General features: G+C 48.1%; 1 protein-coding gene across 3 annotated transcripts in view; it reads right to left on the bottom strand.

The window, feature by feature from the left end:
* The window catches only part of LOC4816659 (mucin-17), a 63041-nt gene that overhangs the window by 9712 nt on the left and 31251 nt on the right, over positions 1–22078 (bottom strand). Inside the window, exon 1 of one of the 3 annotated variants that reach the window (XM_033380005.1) lies at positions 17511–18249. The exons of the other annotated variants lie outside the window; for them this stretch is intronic. Within the exon in view, the coding sequence (XP_033235896.1) occupies positions 17511–17549 (39 nt within the window). The 5' untranslated portion in view covers positions 17550–18249. Of the gene's footprint in view, positions 1–17510; positions 18250–22078 lie in introns of those variants that run through there. 3 annotated transcript variants of the gene reach the window in all.

Below are 22078 nucleotides of genomic sequence, written 5' to 3'. Positions count from 1 at the left end.
GCCGTGCCCCTGCCCGTGTCCGTGCCCCCTATATGACTCTCCCCGCATCACGTTCCGAAATTGAAACATAATATTGTCAGACATTGATGCCCGTTTCCTTCAGCAACCGCAACCACATATGCCCCTCTCTCGCTCTTTTTCTGTCTCTCTTCCGCTCTTATGGTCTGTCTCTCTCTTTCGCCACTTAACCACATCGCCTGACCCCCATGCTCTCCCATGCCCTGAATTGGCAACACCTCGGCGGCATGCCCCATACTCCTCAATCTGGCACAGAGGTGCGTAAATAAAATAAAAAGAGGACGCCTACAAGTATGTAAAGAATACCCCGCATATGCTCGGGGATGCCCCATATGGACCAGTAAACGAACAACAGCGGCTAGAAGGGGCAGGTCGGTGGGGAAGTCTTCATCTGGCTCTGCAGCGATTTTTAACGCTTTTTGCACTTGCCATTTGTTCAACGGCCTTCCCAACTTTTTCCCTTATTTTTTGTATTTCCTATTTACAACAAACACCTAGGTGGATGGGGACTGGAGCTGGGGTTGGAGCTCTGTATGGGCCAGGGGCAGGGGCAGAACCGTGCTGATCAACGATTGCAGGATGCGTGCCCGATGCGAGAGTAAAAAAGAGAAAAACACAGACACAAATGGCAATTGGTGCGCACATATTTTTAAAGGCGGAGCTTTTTTGGTCCTTTTTTCGCGCTCTGCTCCGGACACGCGGCACGCACCGTGCAACACGGCGCTCGGCTGGCTCGGCTCGGCTCTCACTGGACAGCGGCAGCAGCAGAGCCACTCCATGTCCGTGTCCGTGTGTAAAAATATTACGCATACGAAAATATACATATAAAGGAGAAAAAAGAACGTGGCCCGACAAAGAGCGAGGCAGCGAATGCAGCGAGCGAGGGGCATTATTATCAATGAGGCGGCCGTGCCATCAATTCAACCTCTTCCCCCAAAGTAGGCGTAGTTGCAACAACAATCTGACGCTGGCATGGGTAGGGGTTGGGGTAGGGGTATGGGTTGAAAAAATGCAGGCTGGAATGCTCATACAAGGAAATCTACTTACTCATCAGCCTGAATCCCGACCACGCCAGACATCACAATTAATGCCGCACGGCCCACACGAAAACGCACGCACGCTGCATGGTGGTGCTGCGTAGGGGCAACGGGCTGTTGCCCAGTTAATGCCACCCACTCGGCCACCCAGCCACCCCACTTACTACTATCCTACTACCATTATACTACCTACTAACTACTCGTACCGTCATACCGCCCAGCACTCGCAATAATTTCTACACCCCTTTTTGGACAGCAAACAAAAATTGCATTTTATTTTTGGTTTTTGCCGCCGCCCACCGAACACATTTCCGTGCGCCCGCGCTCTTTTTTTTGCAACCCCTACAAATCACTCTTTCACCCTCTGTATCCCACTCCTTTTTTTCTCCCTCTTCCCAGCCTCTGTGCCGCACACATGATGGGCCCCGTTAGTCAATGCATTAGCTGAACAAGCCAAGCCGTCTGCCCCTCGGTGGGACAGGACAATGGATGGATGAATAGGGAAAGGGCAGCGTGAAATCGCCTGAAAGTAGGCAAATGTTTCCCCCCTGTAAATAGGCTGCATTGGTTTTTGTTTTTTGGCTGTAATCAGGGCGATAATGGAAGTTTTCTGCTCCGATTGATGGAGTCCGAATTGTCGAACACATTATTTACAAATTATTTGAAAAATATGTGATTTCCAGAAGAAACAAGGATTACAATAAGAATAAAATGTGCCTTTAGTTTAAACCGTCTACAGTTAAAAACCCGAATTTTGTATGCCTTAGAAAAAAAACATGGTATTCCCAATTAACGTTGGGGATAAGTGATTAATATTGTAATGAGGATTGGATTAGCTGTGAGCTACATATACATATATGTATATGTTTCTACTGAAAATTGATGATACTTCATTGGATTCAATAAATTGTTCTTCTTCGGCTGAAGATATCGTAAATAATTGGTATACGATACCCTAACAGTCCACATTATCACTAAAAACGCTTACGGTGCCTTTTGCCACTCGAACAGCTTTGTTCTATTGGGTCTATGAAAAGTACATTAACTGCCGCTTATTGTTTGCTGAGCTACTTTGAAGCCCTTTGTGCCTCGCCATGCGCCGCCTCGCCTGTGTGGGCGCACCCTGTTGCATGCCTCATCTGCCAAACCAGTTGGCATTCTTTGAGGCCTAGAACTAAGCCGGCACAAGTTGCTGCCTCACGCAGGGAGCCGAGAGCCGAGAGCGCAAGTTCCGATGCTTATTTGCGTTTTGGATTTGCATATGAATTCTCATCATGAAGTTGATGAAGATGGCATCGGCGATGATGATGATGATGTCGAGGATGAGAACGATGGCGATGAGCAGGATGCTGCTGACGACAGCACGGCGGCACTGCATTTAACTGAAATCTATGGCAGAACCTGAGCTCCCTCGTAGTTCCTCCACGCACGCACATTACGCATACGCCGTGTGTGTTGGCAGCCAAGAGCATCGTTTTGGGCATACGAGATGCCAGGGCTTTGCCACTTCAGGTGTGAGGGAAAGCCAAGCGGCAGTCAAGGAATGAGTCACTGCACACGGAGTGGGAGTCGAGGGAGCGGCATCCGATCGACTGCCCCTAAGTCCTGTGCGAGGGTTGGCTCAAGACAAATCCAGGGCAGTGTGTGTGTGACCCATTTTGCGCTTATTAGTGTAATGGAGGGGGAGGTCGTAGACATTCCTAATATTAGCTTGGGCTCATGAAGTTAGTCCTTAAAGATCATGGTGATTAGAACGAGTGTTGAAGCTTTAATTCATAGAAAATTTGTATTGACAATCTTTTTTTTTTGCATAGGCAAACTATGCTGGAAAAATTGATTGAAATAGAATTTTTGGCTTCGATTTTATTCCAGAATATCATCAAAATAGCTCGGATAGTCGGTAGGACTAGTCGGTCGGTTCGTTGTATATTAATGCAGGTCCTGATTTTTCTATGCTGCACTCTCTCTTCTCTCCCAGAATCCTGGCTTTTTTTTTGATTATTTACGTGCACCTGGCTATACGTTTGTGAGTGTGTATATATTTTATAAAAAATTATTTGAATATGCAAATGCCAGAAAAAGAATCGCCTGGCCAGGCATTTAATATTTTTTTCCCCCACTGAGCATTTTACCTTTTTAATTCATTTTGATTTCATTCTCGTGCGGAATCCTTTTCCGCTGCGTGGCGTGGCCGGGATAAAAAATAATGTGCACGCTGTACAGGGACTTATGTAACCAACTGTACGCGTACAATGGAATAGAAGCAGAAGGGAGCTCTGTGCAGCACCATTAAATATTGAACGCATGAAATATGCATTAAAACAAACTAAAAACGTTGCTGCGCTGCCAAAAAATCATAACAAATACAAATGCCAAATTAAACAAAATTCCAAATAAACAAAGAGTTCAAATAAAATATTATATACACAAATATGTGTGTGGATAAATGTATAAAAAATATCCGCTGCTGCCGGACTGGACGCTGATTGATGCGGTTCGCTGTCTTTGACAGTACCAGGCATGACATGCATGTAGCAATAAATGTATTTATAAAAAACTAAAGAATAGAACGCGACGCCCATATAATGCCAGAAAAAACACGAGGCAGATTGAAAAAAATAATATGCTGCGAAAACAAATATATCGTTTATCGTTTGTACGAATGTATGCAATTTTGAGTTCATGAATTGAAAGATTTTAATATTAAAGCGAACTATATTTGAAATATAAAGTCCTTAGCTAAACAAGGGATGTCAACAAATGAAAGTTCAAAGAAAGTAGGGTTTCAATGTCATATATCGCCAAGAAATCTTTAAAATTGGGAAAATTGTCAAATACTCTGCCCATACTTTAAAACTCAATTGGAAATTATAGGCATTTGTATACTATCGATCTGACGCATTCCTAAAATAAATCAATGTTCGGGAGATTCCATTGAGAGCTCAGTCAGTGGGAGACAAACAGATGTTTATGAGGTTGAAAGTGCTGAGTTTTTTTACACAGAAACCTTTTTGGAGAATTAATATAACTACTGGCTAATATACATAGTATAAAACGTAACCTGTATGTGTAAAGTTGTATGTTTTTTTGAACCTTCAATAACCTATACGTAGATTTTCTGTCTGGGGAATAGAGCCCCCAGCAGCATTCCCCATTAAAAGAAAACCTTGTTAGGGAAACCCATTAAAGCGCCGAGCAGAGTCGCAACTCGTCTCTCCTGCCGTCTTTCCCAGCCCATCCGGTATCCCCGGCAGTGCCAAGCAATGTGAGAAATCAAATTCAACTTCTACTGGCAGTCAGCCATCACGATTCTCATTGCAATCGGTGGGGAGAGGAGTCCTCGAAGTAGAGTTCCCCCATCGTGCCCTCATCTCAGGCACTGCCTTCAATCGAAACAAATCATAATCAAATCGAATTTCAGTTGATTTTCACTCGCAAAGACAGTCATAGTGGCTCAGTGGCCTTCTCCATCCTCCCCAAAAACTAGGGTATGAGAGCCGGGACGGGACAGGACTCATTTCCCGGAAAACTTAGTGGGATGGGATTGGATAGTGGGGGGAAGCAGTAAAAGGAAAGCGCAAACAAAAAGAAGAAAGGAAAAATCGCACATAAAATTGATGATAAACCGTTCCAAATAATATTTTCTTCTTTGACGCTTTGGGCCAAGCATCCAAGGAGGTGATGTCTGGGAAGGCGGAAGGTGGAAGGTGGAAGAGGGTTCTCTTCTCAGACACCGAAGCAAATGCTGCGTGGCATTCCAAACTCCAAGGCCCCAGATTTTGGCAGAGGAAATGCTCCGAAGTCTGAAGGCAGAATGATGAATTATTTGCTGCCTCTTACGTTAGGCGTCAAAGTTTCGGTGGATGCGGGGCACGGATCGTATTTTGGCATCAGGAGGGGATGGGGAGGGAGGTGGCTTTTCAAATGGGGCCTCCGGAAAAACATAAAAATGAACGCGGAGCCCAAGCAAACGCTTCACGAAGGTGGAACCAATGGACCCATCCTGCCCTCGCCCCCAGCCAACCACTCGCAAATGCTTTTGACACAATTTGGGCCACTGTCTGAATGTGGGCGGACCTGGGCGAGACTGTGGGATAGAATAGACGGCTGGAAGATGGGGGCCGGGGAAGCGGCAGGGGCAGGTGCCGGGGCCGGGGCCAACTGGATTGGGTTTGGTGGTGTCTGCTGCTTGAATGATTTTTAAACGAGGCAAGAAATCCCAAAAGATGCGGCAAACGTTTTGTTGGCAGGAGTTCACGTGGGTTTTCAGTCCCCTCCCTCTCTTTTGGCTCTTATTTTTCCTTTTTTTCGTTTGTCTGGTGATATTTTTCGTAAAAACGGGCGTCCTTTACGGCCAGTTTCCAAACCCCGTCCTTCCCTTCCTTTGTCACCCCCCAGGCAGCAGATAATACAACAAATATTCTGGCTGTAGCCAGCGAAATAAAAAAGTTTTTTATTTTTTTGGCTCCCACCATCGATAGAAAGGAGGGCAGAAGCTGCAAAAGGGTTCCGTTCCGGGGTTCGGGGCTTGGGTGCTAGGTCTGAGACTTAATTTGAAAGAGAGTTTTGGGTTAGCTGGCCCTTCAGGGTGCGGAGAGCTAGATAGCAGCTAGTATCCGGAAGGGGCTAGGTTACTTTCCAAATGAGAATTCATTTAGTAGAAAGGTTTACACGAGCATTTGCTCGTCGAAAATGAAAGCATTTATCCATTCAAAATCCTTTGAAGAGAGTAGAAAGTAATAGTTGTTTTGGTGTTTCGTCTAAACGGAGGCCAAGTCGAATTTCTTAGCTTTATTCTGGCATTCAATCAAGCCTTTTCCCAATACTGATGATGTTCATGCAGTTCTTTTGTCTCTCTATATTTTGGTGATTAAAAGACTAGCTCGAAGAGCATCTCCACAGTGCCGCCTGTCTGCGAGAAATAACCCAAACTCCTCTTCGGGGCTGTAGTCGATGGTCGGCGCCATCATAATCAGCAACGCCTTCTAGCCAAGGCAGGAAGCAAAGCTTCCTTTTTTCCAGTCTCCACTACACTCTACTCTTCTCCTCAACGAAGAGGTTCCTTCCACACGCGCTGCATCCCCGAAGCGCACTTGAGCTGTGCCCCAGCGCCTGAAAGTTGGCAACACGAAATTTCCACCAGCGGCGGCTTTGGCGGTTTTACAACCTTCGCGTGTCCTCCATCTCCTTGCCGGTCCCATCCCCACCGCCATTCCCTGCTGGGAGTTTTGCACACCTAGCCGCGACGTCCTCGACGTCGTCTAGCAGCGGCAACCTTCACAAATGGAAACAATTTCAATTTCTCTGCAGCCGCCTTATCGCACCCTCGCACATATGTGTAGAAGGAAGCCCGGACCCACAACCAGACCCAGACCCAAGCACGGACCCGGACCCGGTCTCGGACCCATGCCCAAAGCCTAGCACATCCCGAAACCCTCTTGGGCTCCACCAAACTTTACAGCTCAAAGTTACCGATTTGCGCCTGGGTGCAAAAAAAAGAGCGGAAAAAAGACCTCCCACCCGATGGTTGGAAGGGGATGAAATTATTACAAAAAGGCAGAAAAGTTGGAGGGTCGTTGGTAAGGGTAAGGGAAGTAGATTTCTCTTCGTTTCTCCGTTCTTCCGGAGTGTGTGGCACGGTAAAAATGCGTAGCAGATTAGCGATTTAGGGATGTGGAAAATTCGTACGTCTGCCACCCTTTACCCAACTCCTTATTTAAGTACGAGCACCACGAGCACCAACGGCGACGGCTATAACGCGATGAAAGGGGTTCCAGAGTAAGCGTCGGGAACTGTTTCGAGAGACTTGCAACGAAGGGCAAGCGCTAAGCTGGTGCAACCACTAAGGCAACAATTTCTGAATCATTTTAACAGTTGCTGTAGGAGCGCTCTGCCCAAAGACCCTCTGTATTCACAGAACTTTGCATTTAAGACCAACCGAAACTACTTACACTCGAATCTGAGTGTACTTTCTAAGAGAAAGAAAAGGTATTCATATATTTGGAGAACTAAATCCTTATAGTTATCAACGTTCAATCAGAAAGGTAACGTGTCTAAAAGCACGAAACTGAAGATCCCCAGGGGAGCAATATGGCTCTGAGACGCAGGGCTACATATAAATAGATAGTGTATCTATTTTTTAGCATTAAAACTTCGTAATGGAATAGTACCTGATAGTACTATTAGGAAAATGTTATATTTCTTTGTCTATGTTCTATGTGTTTATCATTTACCACTCAAGTGAATTGGAGATCTGTCATTTACTTGGTGTGCTCCTATGGAATATTATCGCTGGGGATACCTTTCCTTTATCTAATCTATTACAATGTGGGGATGGTAATTAGAAGTCGAGTTCTATTCCAACTAAATTTTGGAATCCAGTGAGGGAGCAGGACTCATATGAGAATAGAATTGAAATAGAATTTCTCCAAACATTTCCCGGTTGCAAAGTTGATGTTGCACAGTGCTGGGCGGCACCCCTTTCACCGGCACATCCGCAAAGTCGTGGCTGCCTCCTAATGCTGCTTTGATTAAAAAACGCAGCAGTTTTTAATTTGTGGCAATGGTGAGCTCTCCCCTGCTCCCCTCACCACATGCCCGTACTCTCTCCCCTTCCACTTGGCGATCCTTTGGCAGAGACAAAGGCAGGCAGCCAATGATTGAAGTGTATATCCTACTTTTCAATTGCCCCAGCCTTGGAGGCTGCTGCAACTGCCCCTGCGGCATGCCCCTGCCTATGCCCTTACTCCTGGCTGTTGTCTGTCACTGTTTATAGGGACACACCCCTGGCCGAAGGACTAGCACTAGCAGGGCCACCCTGCCACCGCAGGACTATAATTTTTATGTTACCCATGCACTCGCCTACCAATTAAAATGTCTGCAACGGCAACGGCAGCGGCGGCGGGCGAGGCAGCGTCGGATGTGCTTATGTCGCTAATAAACCGTATTATTAAGTGCTTGGTCGGGGCTGGGCGGGGGTTGGGGTTGGGGTTGGGGTTCGGGTTGGGTTTTGGGGTTAGACTGCACGGTGCACCCCCATACCCGTCCTTACTGCGAGAGTGTGTCGGATGGATGTGTGGGTGAGGCGGTGAGGGCCGTGGCTGCCACTTTCAACTTCCGCCGGCAAATGTATAATTCTATGCCACTGCACTGAAGTTTTTTCTCCCACTCCCCCAATCTCCCAGCCCCACTTTCAGACCTAAGCCCCTGCTCCCACTGCAGGCCTCCCTCTTCGGCCATGTAAATTAATTTTAAGCTGCTTAAGGTAAGAGAACATTTTTCATTTCGTTTTGTGCGGCGCGTGGCAGCAAAACTTCATTTTCATCGCCATGGAGTTGCCCCCAGCTGCAACATTATGGAGAAATTGTTGCACCAAATGCACCAAAACGGTGCACGGTTCCAGGGCTTATCAAAACCGGCCCAGACAATGGGCCCAGAGTTTCGCACTCGAAACTCACTTGCAACAAACCAGGGAAACATGTCTTACATTTTTACAGAAGTAAACCGTTTTGTTTTTTCCTTACCTGCAAAGAGAACGGAGAAACGGGAATAATTAGAAAGTAGTTCTAGAAGCAAGTCTTCTACATTAAAAAACTAACTTTGTAACGCTACTACTTATGGTTTACTAGTAGAACAATAATTGTCAAGGATATGTTTAGAGTACATCTAAATATGCAACAGTATTAAAGTAATATTTATTGTGGGAATACATCATTATCCATGAACAGGAGAATCTTTAAGGTCATGCAAACTGGATTCCACTGCTATGCAATGATTGGGAAGGGGTTTTCCAACATACTCTGATACAGAAGAAAAGAACATCAACTACATTTAAGGATAGTTCAGTTACAGAAAGATACGAGTATACATGATACACGATCTACCATGATAACACGATTACTCCCATTCCCATCCCCGCAGAGCTCTCCATCATTTCATGGGCCATCTCAGAGCTCCCGTTAGGAACTGCATTCATCTGCCCTCCCATTCATCATTATCGGGTCTTCTCGGCCCTCACTCCTCCTCCACTGGCCTCCGGCACCGCGCTTATAGAGGTCAAAAGTAAGACAAACAAGCGGTCGAGCATGGGCTTGGGCTGCGGGGCGTTGGGGGTTTTTTTGGGGTAACTGGAACTGGTGCGGCGATGGCAGCAGACAAACGCGCTGATAAACTTTCGACCCCTGCCTCAAAAAAGTGCCTTGTCCATTGGAACGGGTTGTGGGGGGGCTCGCAAGCCCATGTAGGGGTGGGTAAGGCGCTGGGGTTGGCGTTGCAGGGGGGGTAGAAATTTATGTGGGTAGCTAGACGGCGAGGCGAAACTTTTGCATTGAATTTGAGCGGGGCAAACAATTTCTCTATTTTTTTGCGACTAGTTTTTTCTGTTTTTTATGCACAGAGAGCTTTTGGTTGATGGGTGGAGGGGTGGGGCTGTGTGGCGGATCGGGGAATGGCTGTGGGTGGGGGGATGGAATGGAAAACAAAAGGATTTTGCAGCTAAAGCGAACGGATTTTTAGTTAGTTGTTATTATTTTATATGGCCAGAGCCAGAGCCAGAGCCCTGTGACTCGGACAACTGCAACTTTTGCCCAGAAATCGTCCATCGTTCAGCAGCTCCGTCCCCCGCACTTCTCCCCTCAGAATGGTAGCCGTGGCAACGCCTGGGAAGGGACCGGACAGCTAGGGGTGCAGGTTCCATTTTCCTCTTATTTTTTTGCCCCTGGAATGTGCGCCAAAGCATAATAATAAAAGCGAAAGGAATGATGGCTGGAGAATGGGAGTAGGAGTGGAATTGGGAAGGCAAGGAGTAACATGCTCGTTAGCTCCAGCTAGAGAGACTACCAGAGAGAGAGAGAGAGAGAGAGAGAGAGAGAGAGATAGTGTGGGAGAGAGAGCGGAAAAAAGAAGCATTGGGCAGCAAGCGCAAGGAATAATCTAAAAAATGGAAACCCAAACGAAACGCAAGACAAACTTTGCTGCCAGCGTGGGTACAAAATAAATGAGGGACCGACCGGCAATGGGCCAAATGGTGCTGTGGAGGGGTGTGGATGGCACAGTGGATAGGATGGCATGGGCTGGGGCGGTTCAGAGTAGGGGGCGGTATGGAAAAGCGGTCTCGGTCTGGGGCTGCTGAAGGACTCGTCGCTGGATGAGTGCCACGGGCAGAGCTCGAACTTAAAATGGACAAACGTCCAAAGGCACCAGGGGGCGGGAATGCGAGGGGAGGCCACGGCCAAGAGTGTGGCATCGTGGAGTTGGAGAGGGGGGCACGGAAAAAGGAGCTTGATGAGCAAGGACGCCGGCGACGACGACGTTGAGTACAGTCAGAGCACAGACGGAGCCAGCAGTGAAGGCATGAGGGGCGGACGGAGGCAGCCTGGCGGACAACGTTCGCGTGAACTAGTCCGCTGTAGTCTCTTCTTCCGCAGCCAAGAGACTCCCTCCACTCCAGCTGTGTGCTCGCGGAGAAAGAGGGTTCCACTCCCCCACACCCCACACCTCAGACCCCACACCCCCAAGTTTATGTACAAAAGGGGATAGATACTGGCGATGGCGGGTAAGTATGAGGCGGTGGAGGGGGGGCCTGGCGGATGAGCAAGAAATTTTTGTATAAAAATTGCACTGCCAAAGCAAGCAAAGCGGCAGACGACTAAGGGTAGCCAAAGGGAGTGGCTGGCGAATAAAAAACTGAGTCAGCAGAAAGCATCAAAGACAGGGCAGAGCAATGAAGGAACCTTCACCCCTGCTGGACAATGGACAAGATACATCTAAATAAGATGTTCCTGAATGATACAATCAAAAATCATATCATTTCATCACATATCACATTTTTTTTTTTTTTTTTTTTCGCGCCCAGTTAGCTTCGGATGGACCGAGGAGCCTTCCTACATTCAGATAGATGTATACGAGAGAACAGCTACAAAGCCCACGGTACTCTCGATTCAGCCCACTGTGCAGAGCACATTGTGCCCCAATCCTCATTCCCAATCTTAGACGTCCGTCCATGGTGTCCAACTTAGAGCTGCCTTCTTCGACGTCTTCGTAGTGGAAAATAAAGCGCACGTTCTCATAAAAGCCCCTGCAGGATAGGACTTTCTGCTCTCTTTTTTTCGGAGTGCTTCCCTGGGCCGGGGACCGTGTGGGCTGTTCCGAAGGAGGACAGTGGAGGACTGCCTGCAGGAGAATGAGTATGAGGGCGTTGAAAGGGTACAAGACAGCGTTCTCGTTGAGCGGTGGTCCGCAGCAGAAATGTTGCTGACTTGTGCCCGTGCCCGGGCCAGGGCCTGGGACAAGCACCACGGCAACGACTGCGACTGTGAGGCTTGAGTAATTCAATAGGGGGGCCCGAGAGAAGCGGTGTCTCGGAGCCCCTCGGAGCTACCATCGGAGCTACCATCCGGAGAAAGTTGCCGGCGCACGCTACGTGGCGTATTTCATTAGCAGTTGTGAAGGCGGGGTGGGGGGATGGGACTACGAATGGGACTGGGACTGAGACAGAGAAGGGGGACCTCTGAGTACTGGCACTCGCGAGCTAATTTCGTTCGTAGGCTTCCTCCAGATAGTAGTTGTAGGTGTGACCTGTGTGCCGGAGCAAGGCTTAATTGTCTATTTCAAGCGGCTAGACGAGGGTTGATATGATTACCCCAGCCAGAAAGGAAGCGCCAGAGATGGAGCCACTATTTTAAAGTCGACTGAAGCTTAAGGAAGTACCCTAATATCCTTTCCTTCTTCCCACCCTCCATCCTTCCATCTTCTTCCATTTGCCGTTTCCTCATTTATTCATTACGGCGGACTATGCATAAATTTTTTTCCAATATTTTGTGCCTCGAAACTTTTACCCCCGAGTCCTCGACTCGAGCTGGCAGCCCTGCAGAGTTCTCTAATTTGTGTTTGAGTTTCTTGTGTCCGAGGAGGGACCGAAGAGGAAGCAAGGAACATTGGCGCAACCGGAAACCTTTTTTTCCATTCCATCCTACTCTTCCCTGTCGTCTTTCTCCAGCTGGCACAGATGCCCAGGGACAGGGACTGTAAGTGGAGACAGGAGGAGCGGACCGTCGGCATCGTTGTGAGTCAGCCAAGGAGCAGGCGAAAGCAATCCCCTGTCCATTCCCAAAGTATAAAACTGGCAGCCGAAATCTTGCCAAGCAAAAAATACGAGTCCAAAGCTCCCCCAAGAAGGAAAGAAGGAAAATACAATGAAGACGAACGCTTTGGCTAAGCGGAAAGTTGCCTGTCCAACGGTTCTGTGCTGTGGCTGGGACTGGGGCTGGTACTTTGGGTGGGTTCTGGGTCTTGGATTGGGTGTCGCTCGAAAGCACGAGAAGATGAATCGTTTCGTTTTGGCGTTTTGAGCACTCGAGTGGGCGAAGTCGTGGGGAGGACTTGGCTAAAGGTTATTACCAGCGACAGTTGTGCCTGGAGGGGAGGGCCAGAATCGGAAGCAGCGGCGGCAGGAGGCAGAGAGGCTTTAAGTGTGTTCCATCTACACATCAATCGTGGTGCCTTTGCTGGACTCTGGCAAAAAGCATTCGCTCATTTTCATTAAAAGCAGAAGGAGACCCCCCTTTGGTGGGAGCTAGGAGACTTTGTCCCAAGTAATAAATGTAAAATGTGGCTGATGAAACACTGCACAAAGATGGCACGGGGGTACGGGAGCATAAAAATTTGTAGATGTTGGCTTAGCTCATCAGCAGCCACAGCCAGATCCCAAGCCAGAACCAAAGCCAGAAGCAGGAACAGGAGCAGCAGCAGCCGGAGCAAAATGGAAAATAATGAAGGGTAAGCAGAAGATTGGAGAGGGGGCTGGGACTGGGGTTGAGGCTGTGACGGGGAGAGGTGGATGTCGAGCTAGTTCAGGACCAGGACCATGCTACAACATGATGTGGGTTTCATTTGTATGCTGCCTGGCGGCGACAGGAGGTAGGGGGACTTCATGTGGGAGTGTGTGTGTGTGCCGGCACCCCTTTAAGATGTCTCGGGTCTCGAGTCCCCGGCACTAAAAAGCATCACAAACTAACTAAATACGAGTGGGGTGTGCGGGAGAGTGTGTGTATGTAGTGTGGTGGCTTTTAAGCAAACGTCTTTCCCAAGTGAAAGGCCCGAGGGGTAGATGTTTGGATGGATGGGGGAGGCGGATCAGGAGCACGAGCAGACATCAGTGGTAAAAGCCAAAAACGTAACCTAAAACTGCAAGAAAATTAACCAAAAATACTAAGCCAAAGTCGAAGACGCACACACACATGGGGACATGAGAGGGTTAGGGGTTGGAGAGGCATGGCAAGGGTGGGTCTGAGGCTTGTGCCTACCAAAAGTGTAGCACAAAATTTGGGGCATATATGGGGGCGATTGTCTTTGGCTCGGCAACACGGAGACACTGAGGGGAGTAAGGGCAAATGGGTAGAGGCAAAAGAAGAAGGAGAAGGAAAGCTGGCACATGAAGGTGAGGTCGAGGCGCTTGTGTAGAAACTTTCGGCATTGTTTTTGTGCTTCAGATTCTGTCCCTGTGTGTCAGTGTGCTCGGATGTGTGTATGTGTGTGTGTTAGTAGATTGAAGGCGGCGGCGTCGCTTGTCGGGGCATCCTTTTGTGCCTGTATGTGTGTGAGTGGGATTCGTTTCTCTGTCCCCCATCTCTCAGTTCTCTTTCTATCTCTTCTCTATCTCTGTGTGTGCCCCGGGTTGGGGATGAGCCAAGTCTGGCAGCAGCTCCTCCTCCAGCCTCAAGCCACTAGGCACCAGCCCATTCTCTGAAGCGACTTTGATTGTGGCTGAAGCTGAAATACATCGTTGCCTTCTTCATTTCCTTCTGCATCCACCTCCATCAACGCCTCCACCTCAACCTCTGCCTGTGCCTGCGCCAGTCTTCGTCTCTTTTTTGGCCAGGCCAAGATGGAGTTGAGTTGGCAGATTGCTTGTGCGGCCCTGTTGGTGTTGGTTTTGCTGTGGGTGTGGGTGGTTCTGTGTGTGTGTGAGTGTGTGTGTGAGTGTGTGTGTGATGATGGGTGGGTGAAAAGGTTACCGGGTTTCCCCGTACGTCAAGGCCTTAGGTGGGTGGTATTCTCGGGTTCTTTTTTTCCCGTTTTGGGGTTTTGTTGCGGGAAGAAGTGTTCGGGGAGGGGCACTCAGTCCTGATGGTTGTTACTTCTCTTGGTGGGTGGGCGCAAACGTTGGGTGTGAGCAATTGGTACACTGAGGAACCAAGGCACTGACATAAATGCTTAGTACAAGAAAATATAAGTATCGATGTAGAATCGATAATTTAAAGCTGCCTATCGCATACGATTGAATGCTGTCGATAGTCTATAAATAAAATAATACACAAAATATGCTCCATTGTCTTTATCTTTTGTAGTCCATATTACTCATCGGAAATAGATCGATGCACCTCATTGATCAGTAAAAGATAATGTAAAAAGGTATGTTAGTATAAACGGATTTCAATACTCCACGATTTTCCACTGACAAGTGCTCAGTGTTCGAGCATAACCCGTCGTGATTGTCGCTTGCCCTTAGCCAAAGTCGTTGCTGCAACCGACTCGACTCCCATTTCGCCTACTCCGTCCCATTGCTGGCGCCCTACCGCCACTCCGTGCACCGCCTAGATCATCCACCCAATGTCCTGTCCCCCCTCTGCCATGTCGTCTTTGGTGTTCTTGTCATCTATTTCTATTTTCGAGCAATGGATGAGCAGATGAGGGTCTTGGGCTGTCTAACTTGTCTGTTTGTATGATGCGACGCAGCCATATAACCACTCCCTGCCCCACCATAACACCGCCTCCATTCCATTCTCCATTCATGTGTGTACCACCCACTCCACATGTGCGCCCGTGTGTGTCGCTGTGTGTGTGTGTGTGTCTGTCCGCAAAAAACCGTAAGCAATTTTCCGTAACATCTAACCGAGGTAGAGAGCCAAGCCCCAGTCAAGACAGTCGAAAGACGTCTCCGTCGTGGCGAAAAGTTGCTCCATCCCGTGGTGCTGCCATATCCTCTGCTAGAGCTCCAGCTGAATCTCCATCTCCCCCGCCGCCTGTTGTTGACGACATTGACTGGTTCTAGTTCAGATTCTCATTCTCCCTCCCCTCCCATCCAGGGCCGTCGTCTGCTTCGATTCGCTTGGCACGTTGTCTGCCTGCGACACTAATGCTGAGATGTGTAACGGTGACGAGGCCCGGACCCAAACCTGGAACGTTCCTTCCTCCGATGATGGGCCGATGACTGACTCCCATTCTTACTCTGACTCTAGTCCTGGCTTTGCCGGCACCCGATACCAAATCATGTTTGATTACAGCTGAGCGGCATAACAATTTATGCCCGGAATGGGCGTCCGTGGAGGCTTCGAACTTTCTACAAAATCTTTAAGTTTCGGCCCACACACATGGAGAATTTTGAGACTCAAATTAAACACAAAGACGCTGGCCCTGGGCGCCTGCCCCACACACGAGGATGTCCTGTGGCGGCTTATGTGCGCTTAAGCGTAAATCTTGACCCACCCACAAAGGGTTGATGCTGGAGGTGGAGTGAGGTTTCCTTTGACAAACGTGAGCACATACATGGTGGTTCAACTATTTATATACAAATGCCGCTGACTATATACGAAAGTCAATGCTTTTGTTGCTTTGACGGTGGGCTTGGGGGCTCGCCCCGGTTATGGGGGTGCTGTCGAGCTGCGATGGAGGATTAGACCACCCCATAAACAAGTAAGAAATGAGAAATTTTTTTGGTGTCAAGTGAAGTTTGGATGCTCTTCGAAATGACTGTTGGAAATGTAATGATGTTGATATAATTTCATATGTTTCAAAAATGACAAATTTTTACACAATCTTCAGTAGCTTGTCTTTCAAATTATAGAAGTATGCTGCACAAATAGAACTCTCTTCTTCAGGGATCTTTGAGGAGCCCAGATACCAAGTCCAAGTTACCCTCTTCAACAGCATTAGGACAAACACCCTACCACAAACGCACACACAGACACAGATGTACACATAGAGAGCAACTTTAGGGGAGTGCTGGTCAGTCTCTGGACTCTCTTTGTGTCTTTGCCTGTGTGCGTGTGGGAGTGGGAGTGGGCGTGGGCGTGGGCGTGGGGTGTGAATGTCTTGGGGTTGGGGTGCGGTTGGGACCAAGAAGCAACTTCTTTTGTGGCGGCAATGCTAGCGCCCAAGTTTCCCCCACTGTCGCACCCACTTTCCGTAGCCGTTGCCATCGCCATCGCCCTCTTCCACTTCGCCTTCATCTTCGTCATTTGATGAATTACCGTGCAGAGCAAATGTGCGCCCTTCGCTAGGGGTGGTATGGGTATGGGCATGGGTATGAGGTTGATGAGGAGGATGGGGCTGTTACGGTGAGTGTTGCTCTTGGTGTGTGTGTGTCTGTGTGTGTGTGTGGGTGTACGCTTCGTTTCATTTTCGGCGGCTAGCCCCCCAGTCGTGCCCTTCTCCTAAGCCAGACACCCGTTGCCACCGCCACCGCCACCGCCTCCGCCCTTACCCCTGAGTAGACAGAGACACACGCACCCTTAGCCAAGTCTTGCCCCAGCCTCAATTCGCGCTTCTATATACCAAGGAGCCCGCACAGACACGGAGCAGGCCCACACTCAGACAGAGTCACCGTACCGACGTATATCATTAGGGTGCCTCTTCCTATGCCATCTCTACATCTTCTTCGCCCTGTGTATTCCATCACCCTCTGAGAACCACCTAGGCGCCTTTTTATCCGAAAAGGCATTATGAGCAGGTCTTCTTCTGCGAGTGCTGCCTACGCGGCGTATTAGCAATATTTTTGCCACTGTCTACGGCTCTTCCGTTCCTTTTTACACTCTCTCCCCGCGGATGTATCCTTGTATTTTTTCGAACTGTTTATTCTGCGGCTGGGTAAATGTGTCTGGTCTGCGGTGTGTCATGGGAAGGGTGCAGGCAAAGGATGGTTGGCTCAGTGGAAGGGGAAAATTGATTTCATATAGGTTTTGTTGAGAGCGGGAGAAAATGCTTTCGTAGGACTCCCAGGCAGGTCTAAGTGCTGGCCGGGTGCGGATTATAGGGGGAGATATTGGGGCTATATGATAGGTTTAATTCGTAGGAATTAAAGGGAGTGTGCTTATGCCGAACATGCAACAGAGTAAATAAGTAGCATTTCAGTCAAAACGTATGATTTTTACTGAACAATTGAGATCCTAATGCATTAAACTTCATTCACGAATTAATCATTAGGAAAGGTTTAATTAGATGATTTGTGCAGTCAAAGAAAGTTACTTTTACAAGTTCCAGAACTTATTTAATTGCCTTAATTCATTTCACACATTTTCCACTTCGGATTCACTCTCATATACAAAACGAAAGAGTTCAATTGCATTGCCTTGCACAAGGGATGGAAAACCTTTTGAATACACTTGATTGAAGAGATCCTTTGAATATGAATCCCTATTCACAGAACGCATTTCCCGCATCCTTCATAAGAAAACTCACCTTGTGCAGCAACACCGAGGCTTTTCTTTTAGATGCCATTTTCGTGCTGGTGGTGGTGCCTCCGCCAGCACCTCCGCCACCGCCACCGGTTGCCGATGCGGTACGTGTCGATGTTTTTGGTGTTTTTCTCGGATTCTTCGGAATTTTGGCAGATTTTTTTAACGCCGGCGTCGGATAAGGAATTCGGCCAAAGACAAAGGCGTTGAACAGGCGGAAACGGTGCCAAAATGCGACGATGTCAAAGCTGCTGTTCAGGCAACTGGTTTCGATTGGATCTTTAGCACTAAACACACTTGTAACTTCCGCTTGAGTTCCCAATGACCGGAACGGATTTCTCGGCTTTTTGGCGGGTTTTTCTTCTTTTTCTTGCACAACAACTGACAACAGCTGACGAGACCTCGTCAATATCTATGCGAGTATGAGTATGAGTATCCAGTGAGCGCGCGGTTTGGCGCGACGAATGCAACAAGCGGTACACTGTTAATATTTGGCACACTTTTTATCGGGTGGTTTTCGAAATTCGAGAGTTGTTGGGCGGGAGGGCGGTTCCTGTTTGAGTTTACTGTGATTTTTTTTTTTGATTCTTTGTATTTCCCAACGGTTTTGGATTGGATTTTTGCTTTCTGTTTTTTTTTTTTTGTACTCGGCTCAGAGCGCTTCCACCAGGGGTGAACCAAACACGACGAAAGCCAACTGCTGACTGACCAAAACAGAGACAGACAGATGGGTTTTGGGCCTCGCTGGCTGCCGGCAGCGACGTCGACTGCGGCGTCGAGTGAGAGCGCTAGCGAGTGAGAGGCGCTAGGTGGCAGCGCCTGCGCAGTGGCCGCCAGCGGGAATGTGGGACGCCGTCGAACGTGCGTGTGAAAGGCGAGCGCCAAAAAGTATTCAACACAATGTGTCCAGGCGGGCAGTAGCAGTGGCAGGGGCAGTGGGCATGGCCCTCTCTCTCCATCTCTGTGCCCACGCCAGCGAGAGCGAGGGATATGAGTACAAAAACAGAGAAACGCCGATAACGCGACGCTCGCTCGGCGTCAACGAACCAAGCGCCAGGGGTTGGGGCTGGCTCCCTGCCAGGAGCTGGCATCCAGCCGGATGGCGGCGCGGCAGATGAGTTGACAAACAGCTGAGAGCCGGAGTTTTGTGAATGGAATGGGGCGGGAAGGGCAGGGGTAGTGGGTAGTGGGTAGTAGGTAGTGGGGTTGGGTCGGCAATTATTTTTGTTGCTTTTTTCTCCTTTTTTGTTTCTCGCTCTTTCGTTTCGGTTTGGCTCTTTTTTTGTGTGCACGCGACGCCGACAAAAATGCAACAACAACCAGCGAGCGTCCCCGTTGGGGTGTAGGGGAGGGGAGAGTTGAGAATGTGAGTGAGTGAGAGTAAGTAAATGAGTGGGTGGGCGAGAGGGTGGGGAGGGGCTCGAGGACCGTTTGTTGCTGTTGCTGTTGCTTTTGTCTTTCTTTCGCCGGCATGGCGCAAAAAAGGCCGGCTGGATCGCCATCATTGTAGAGAGCGGGTGGTTGGGGGGGGAGGGTGTCGTAAAGGGGGTATGGGAATGGATGGGTGGTTAGAGGATGGGTGGATTGGTGGATGGGGCGAGGGCGGGGGCGGGGGCGGGGGACGTTGTCGGCGTTTCGGATATGAAAAACGCACAAAAAATATAGAAGGCTGGTCGGTCGGCAGGAGCGTGGGTTCTGATGGAGTGGGTGCGGGCCTGTGGACCGGAGTCGGGAAAAATAAATGAGAAAAATATATGAGCCGGCTACGTTGTTGCTCTTCTCTCTCTCTCTCTCTCTCTCTCCTTCTCTCTCTCTCTCTCTCGGTCGTCCCCTCTGTGCTGCTCTATGCTGGCTCTCGCTCGCTCTTGGGTTCGATGCGATCCTGGGTGTGGGCGGAGGGGTGCGAAAGTGGACAACGTTGTTGTCGCTTGTCTGCTTGACTGAAACGTGGTGGGAGGTGGACCATGTGGGAGGTGGACCGTGTGGGCATGGACAGCGTAAAGTTTTTGAAAAGAATAAAAGGGTAAAAAGCGGCGGGGGTCTGTTTCTCATTCGGGTTGGGGTCCGGGTCTTGTGGGTTTTGGTTTGGGTGAAAAAGGGTCAAGAGCGATGGCTACCTTTGCGTGGTTGGGTGGCGTTTGGGTCTTGATGTCGAAGAGAGCGAGAGAGAAAGAAGAGATCCGGAGCAGCCGTCGCAAGCGTCAACGTCATTGCCGTCGCTATTTCAACGTTTTGGAAAGCTCTTCTTCTTTCGGCTCCTGTCTCCCGGCCATGGCCGATCATAAAATTTGACTGATTCCATCTCGCAGTTCCCGATGGGGTGGGGCAGCGGTAAACGTATATTTTATTAGTAGAGCAGTGTGCGGTTTTCTTTCGATTTTACTTCGAGCTGTCTTCTTAATTTTTCTCAAATGAAAGCAATGCTGAAGAAGTGGGAAGAAGGGATTATACCAGCTAGGAGAGGTGAACAAGTCCGTCCCTCTTATGGAGAGCTATGCTATGATCCGATTCTAGAGGTTCGGACTGGATACAGCAAAAGAGGGATAGGTTTTAAAAGAAATGGATGTGTAGAGAATCAAGTAGAGGTATTATAATTTATATATGTTATCGATATTGGATCTACTGAGAGAAAAATGCCATAGTAAAAAGAAAAACCATCCAAATTGAAATTAAATATTCAGTTTTTGTAAACAAACATACTTAAATTAAATCGAATTTACTTTGATTTAAATAACGGTGAATGTGTTAAAACTTATTTTTCATGAGTCTCACATTTAATCACATTGAATATAATTCACATTAAAATGTTTAATAACTAAATGAATATAGTTTGAATATAAAAACATTTAATTTATATATTTAAAAAAAATATTTTTATTTTGAAATGGCAGAAATATTTAAATCTCATGGCTGTTTCGTCTGGGATGGAAATAAATAATATCGCCAGAATTTTAAAATAGATCCTGGAGGGAATTTATCCCACCGTACACCAAAAAACTTAAGAACTGATTTTCAACAGTCCCTATTCCAGAAGCCGTGATCATTTTTTTTTGTGAAAATTTTCAAATATACTGTTCTCTTTTTTCTGCAACAGTCGAAATTCCATAATAAATATTGAGCTTACATGCAAACCTTCACCCTTATTCTTCTCTTATCCTCTACACACACACACACACACATACATAAAACCAGCAGCTTTTATCACCCTTCTTGGAATTTTCGAGGGAAAAACACAACAACATAAGGAAAAACTGGGAACAGTTCAGGCGGAGTGGGAGGGGGAGGGGGAGGGGGATTGCCTAAGTTCGACGTGCGAAGTGCGAAGCGCGGGGGAAACTCTTTCAAGCGTCGATTGGACTGTCAGTTATTTGATGATTGTCTACAACGGTTCTTTTCATTTTTTCGGTTATTCGCTGCTACTTTTTTCCTCTTTTCTACTTTCGGTTGCTTCTACGTCACACCATTCTGACCGAAATAGCTGTGGCAAAGGACAGACAGCGAAAAGAAGGGGGAACGAAAGGGAGAATGTGGTATGACAGAGGGGGATAAGTGACGGGCGATGAGAGATGGAAGGGCACGTGGTTTGAGGTACTGGAATTAGAGCGGATGTGGTTGGTTTTTTGCCGGAGGGGACTTTCAAGTAGGGGCAATCAAAAATGTTAGATACAATTAAGGAGAGGAACCACAAAATTCTGTTCAGGGGCAGGAGGGAGTCATGTTATTAAGAGTGCTTGCCCCCCATGGTGAGGCTAATCATCTTTAACACTCTAACAGCATGATTTTCACTTTTCAAATCCCTCAACGGCCTCTTGGTGATTACGCTCGAGTTCGAGCACGAGTTCGGGTGCGCCCTCCGCAAAACTGTCGCCTTCAATTTGGAAGCCCAGCCACACCGAAGGACAGCCATCGCATCGCCATTGTTTAGCATTTGTGGCCACGACCCAAAGACCCCACCCTGCGAACGACTGATGATTATTATAGTTATTATGGCTATCATGATGTTTGTCGTTGTCGCCTCAACTCGCTCACAGCATTCAACACGTTCCTGCAACAACAATCCTGAAGACGGCATCGGCATATCCTCCTCGTGGTCGAGTAATCCGACTAACAGATACCCTCTGTTTTACCAACTAGATCTAGTACTGAACTTATGGAATAACTGGTATACATCCCTAAGCTCTAATAGTAATCGACAGACAGGTTTATGCTGACCAAGAATATAAAAATATCGAAAATACTTGATTTTGCCGGCGACAACATAAAGAATAGGCTCCAGAGCTGGACTCCACGATATAAAGGGTATAAGCCTATGATGGAGCCAACCAGATTGACGCGGTGGCCACATTCTCAACTAAGTTGAACAAGTTTCAACTTAGAGACATAGCCATTTCCCTTTCTACTCGTAGGAAGTGCACATAATCGTGCATGCATTAGGTATCCTTGTGTCTGCGTCTGTGATTTTGGAAAGTCAAAGTGTTTCGTTGAACGGACCATTTGGCTAATGCATAATTAAAGGCCGCTCGCCGCTCGCCGCCATCGCATGGACTGTGGTGAAGTGGATCAAGCCTTTGC

The sequence above is a fragment of the Drosophila pseudoobscura genome, chromosome 4 (genome assembly GCF_009870125.1).
Source record: "Drosophila pseudoobscura strain MV-25-SWS-2005 chromosome 4, UCI_Dpse_MV25, whole genome shotgun sequence".
NCBI lineage: Eukaryota > Metazoa > Arthropoda > Insecta > Diptera > Drosophilidae > Drosophila > Drosophila pseudoobscura.
The sequence above is the reverse complement of the archived record's forward strand: the minus strand, read 5'-3'. Positions and strand labels throughout refer to the sequence as shown.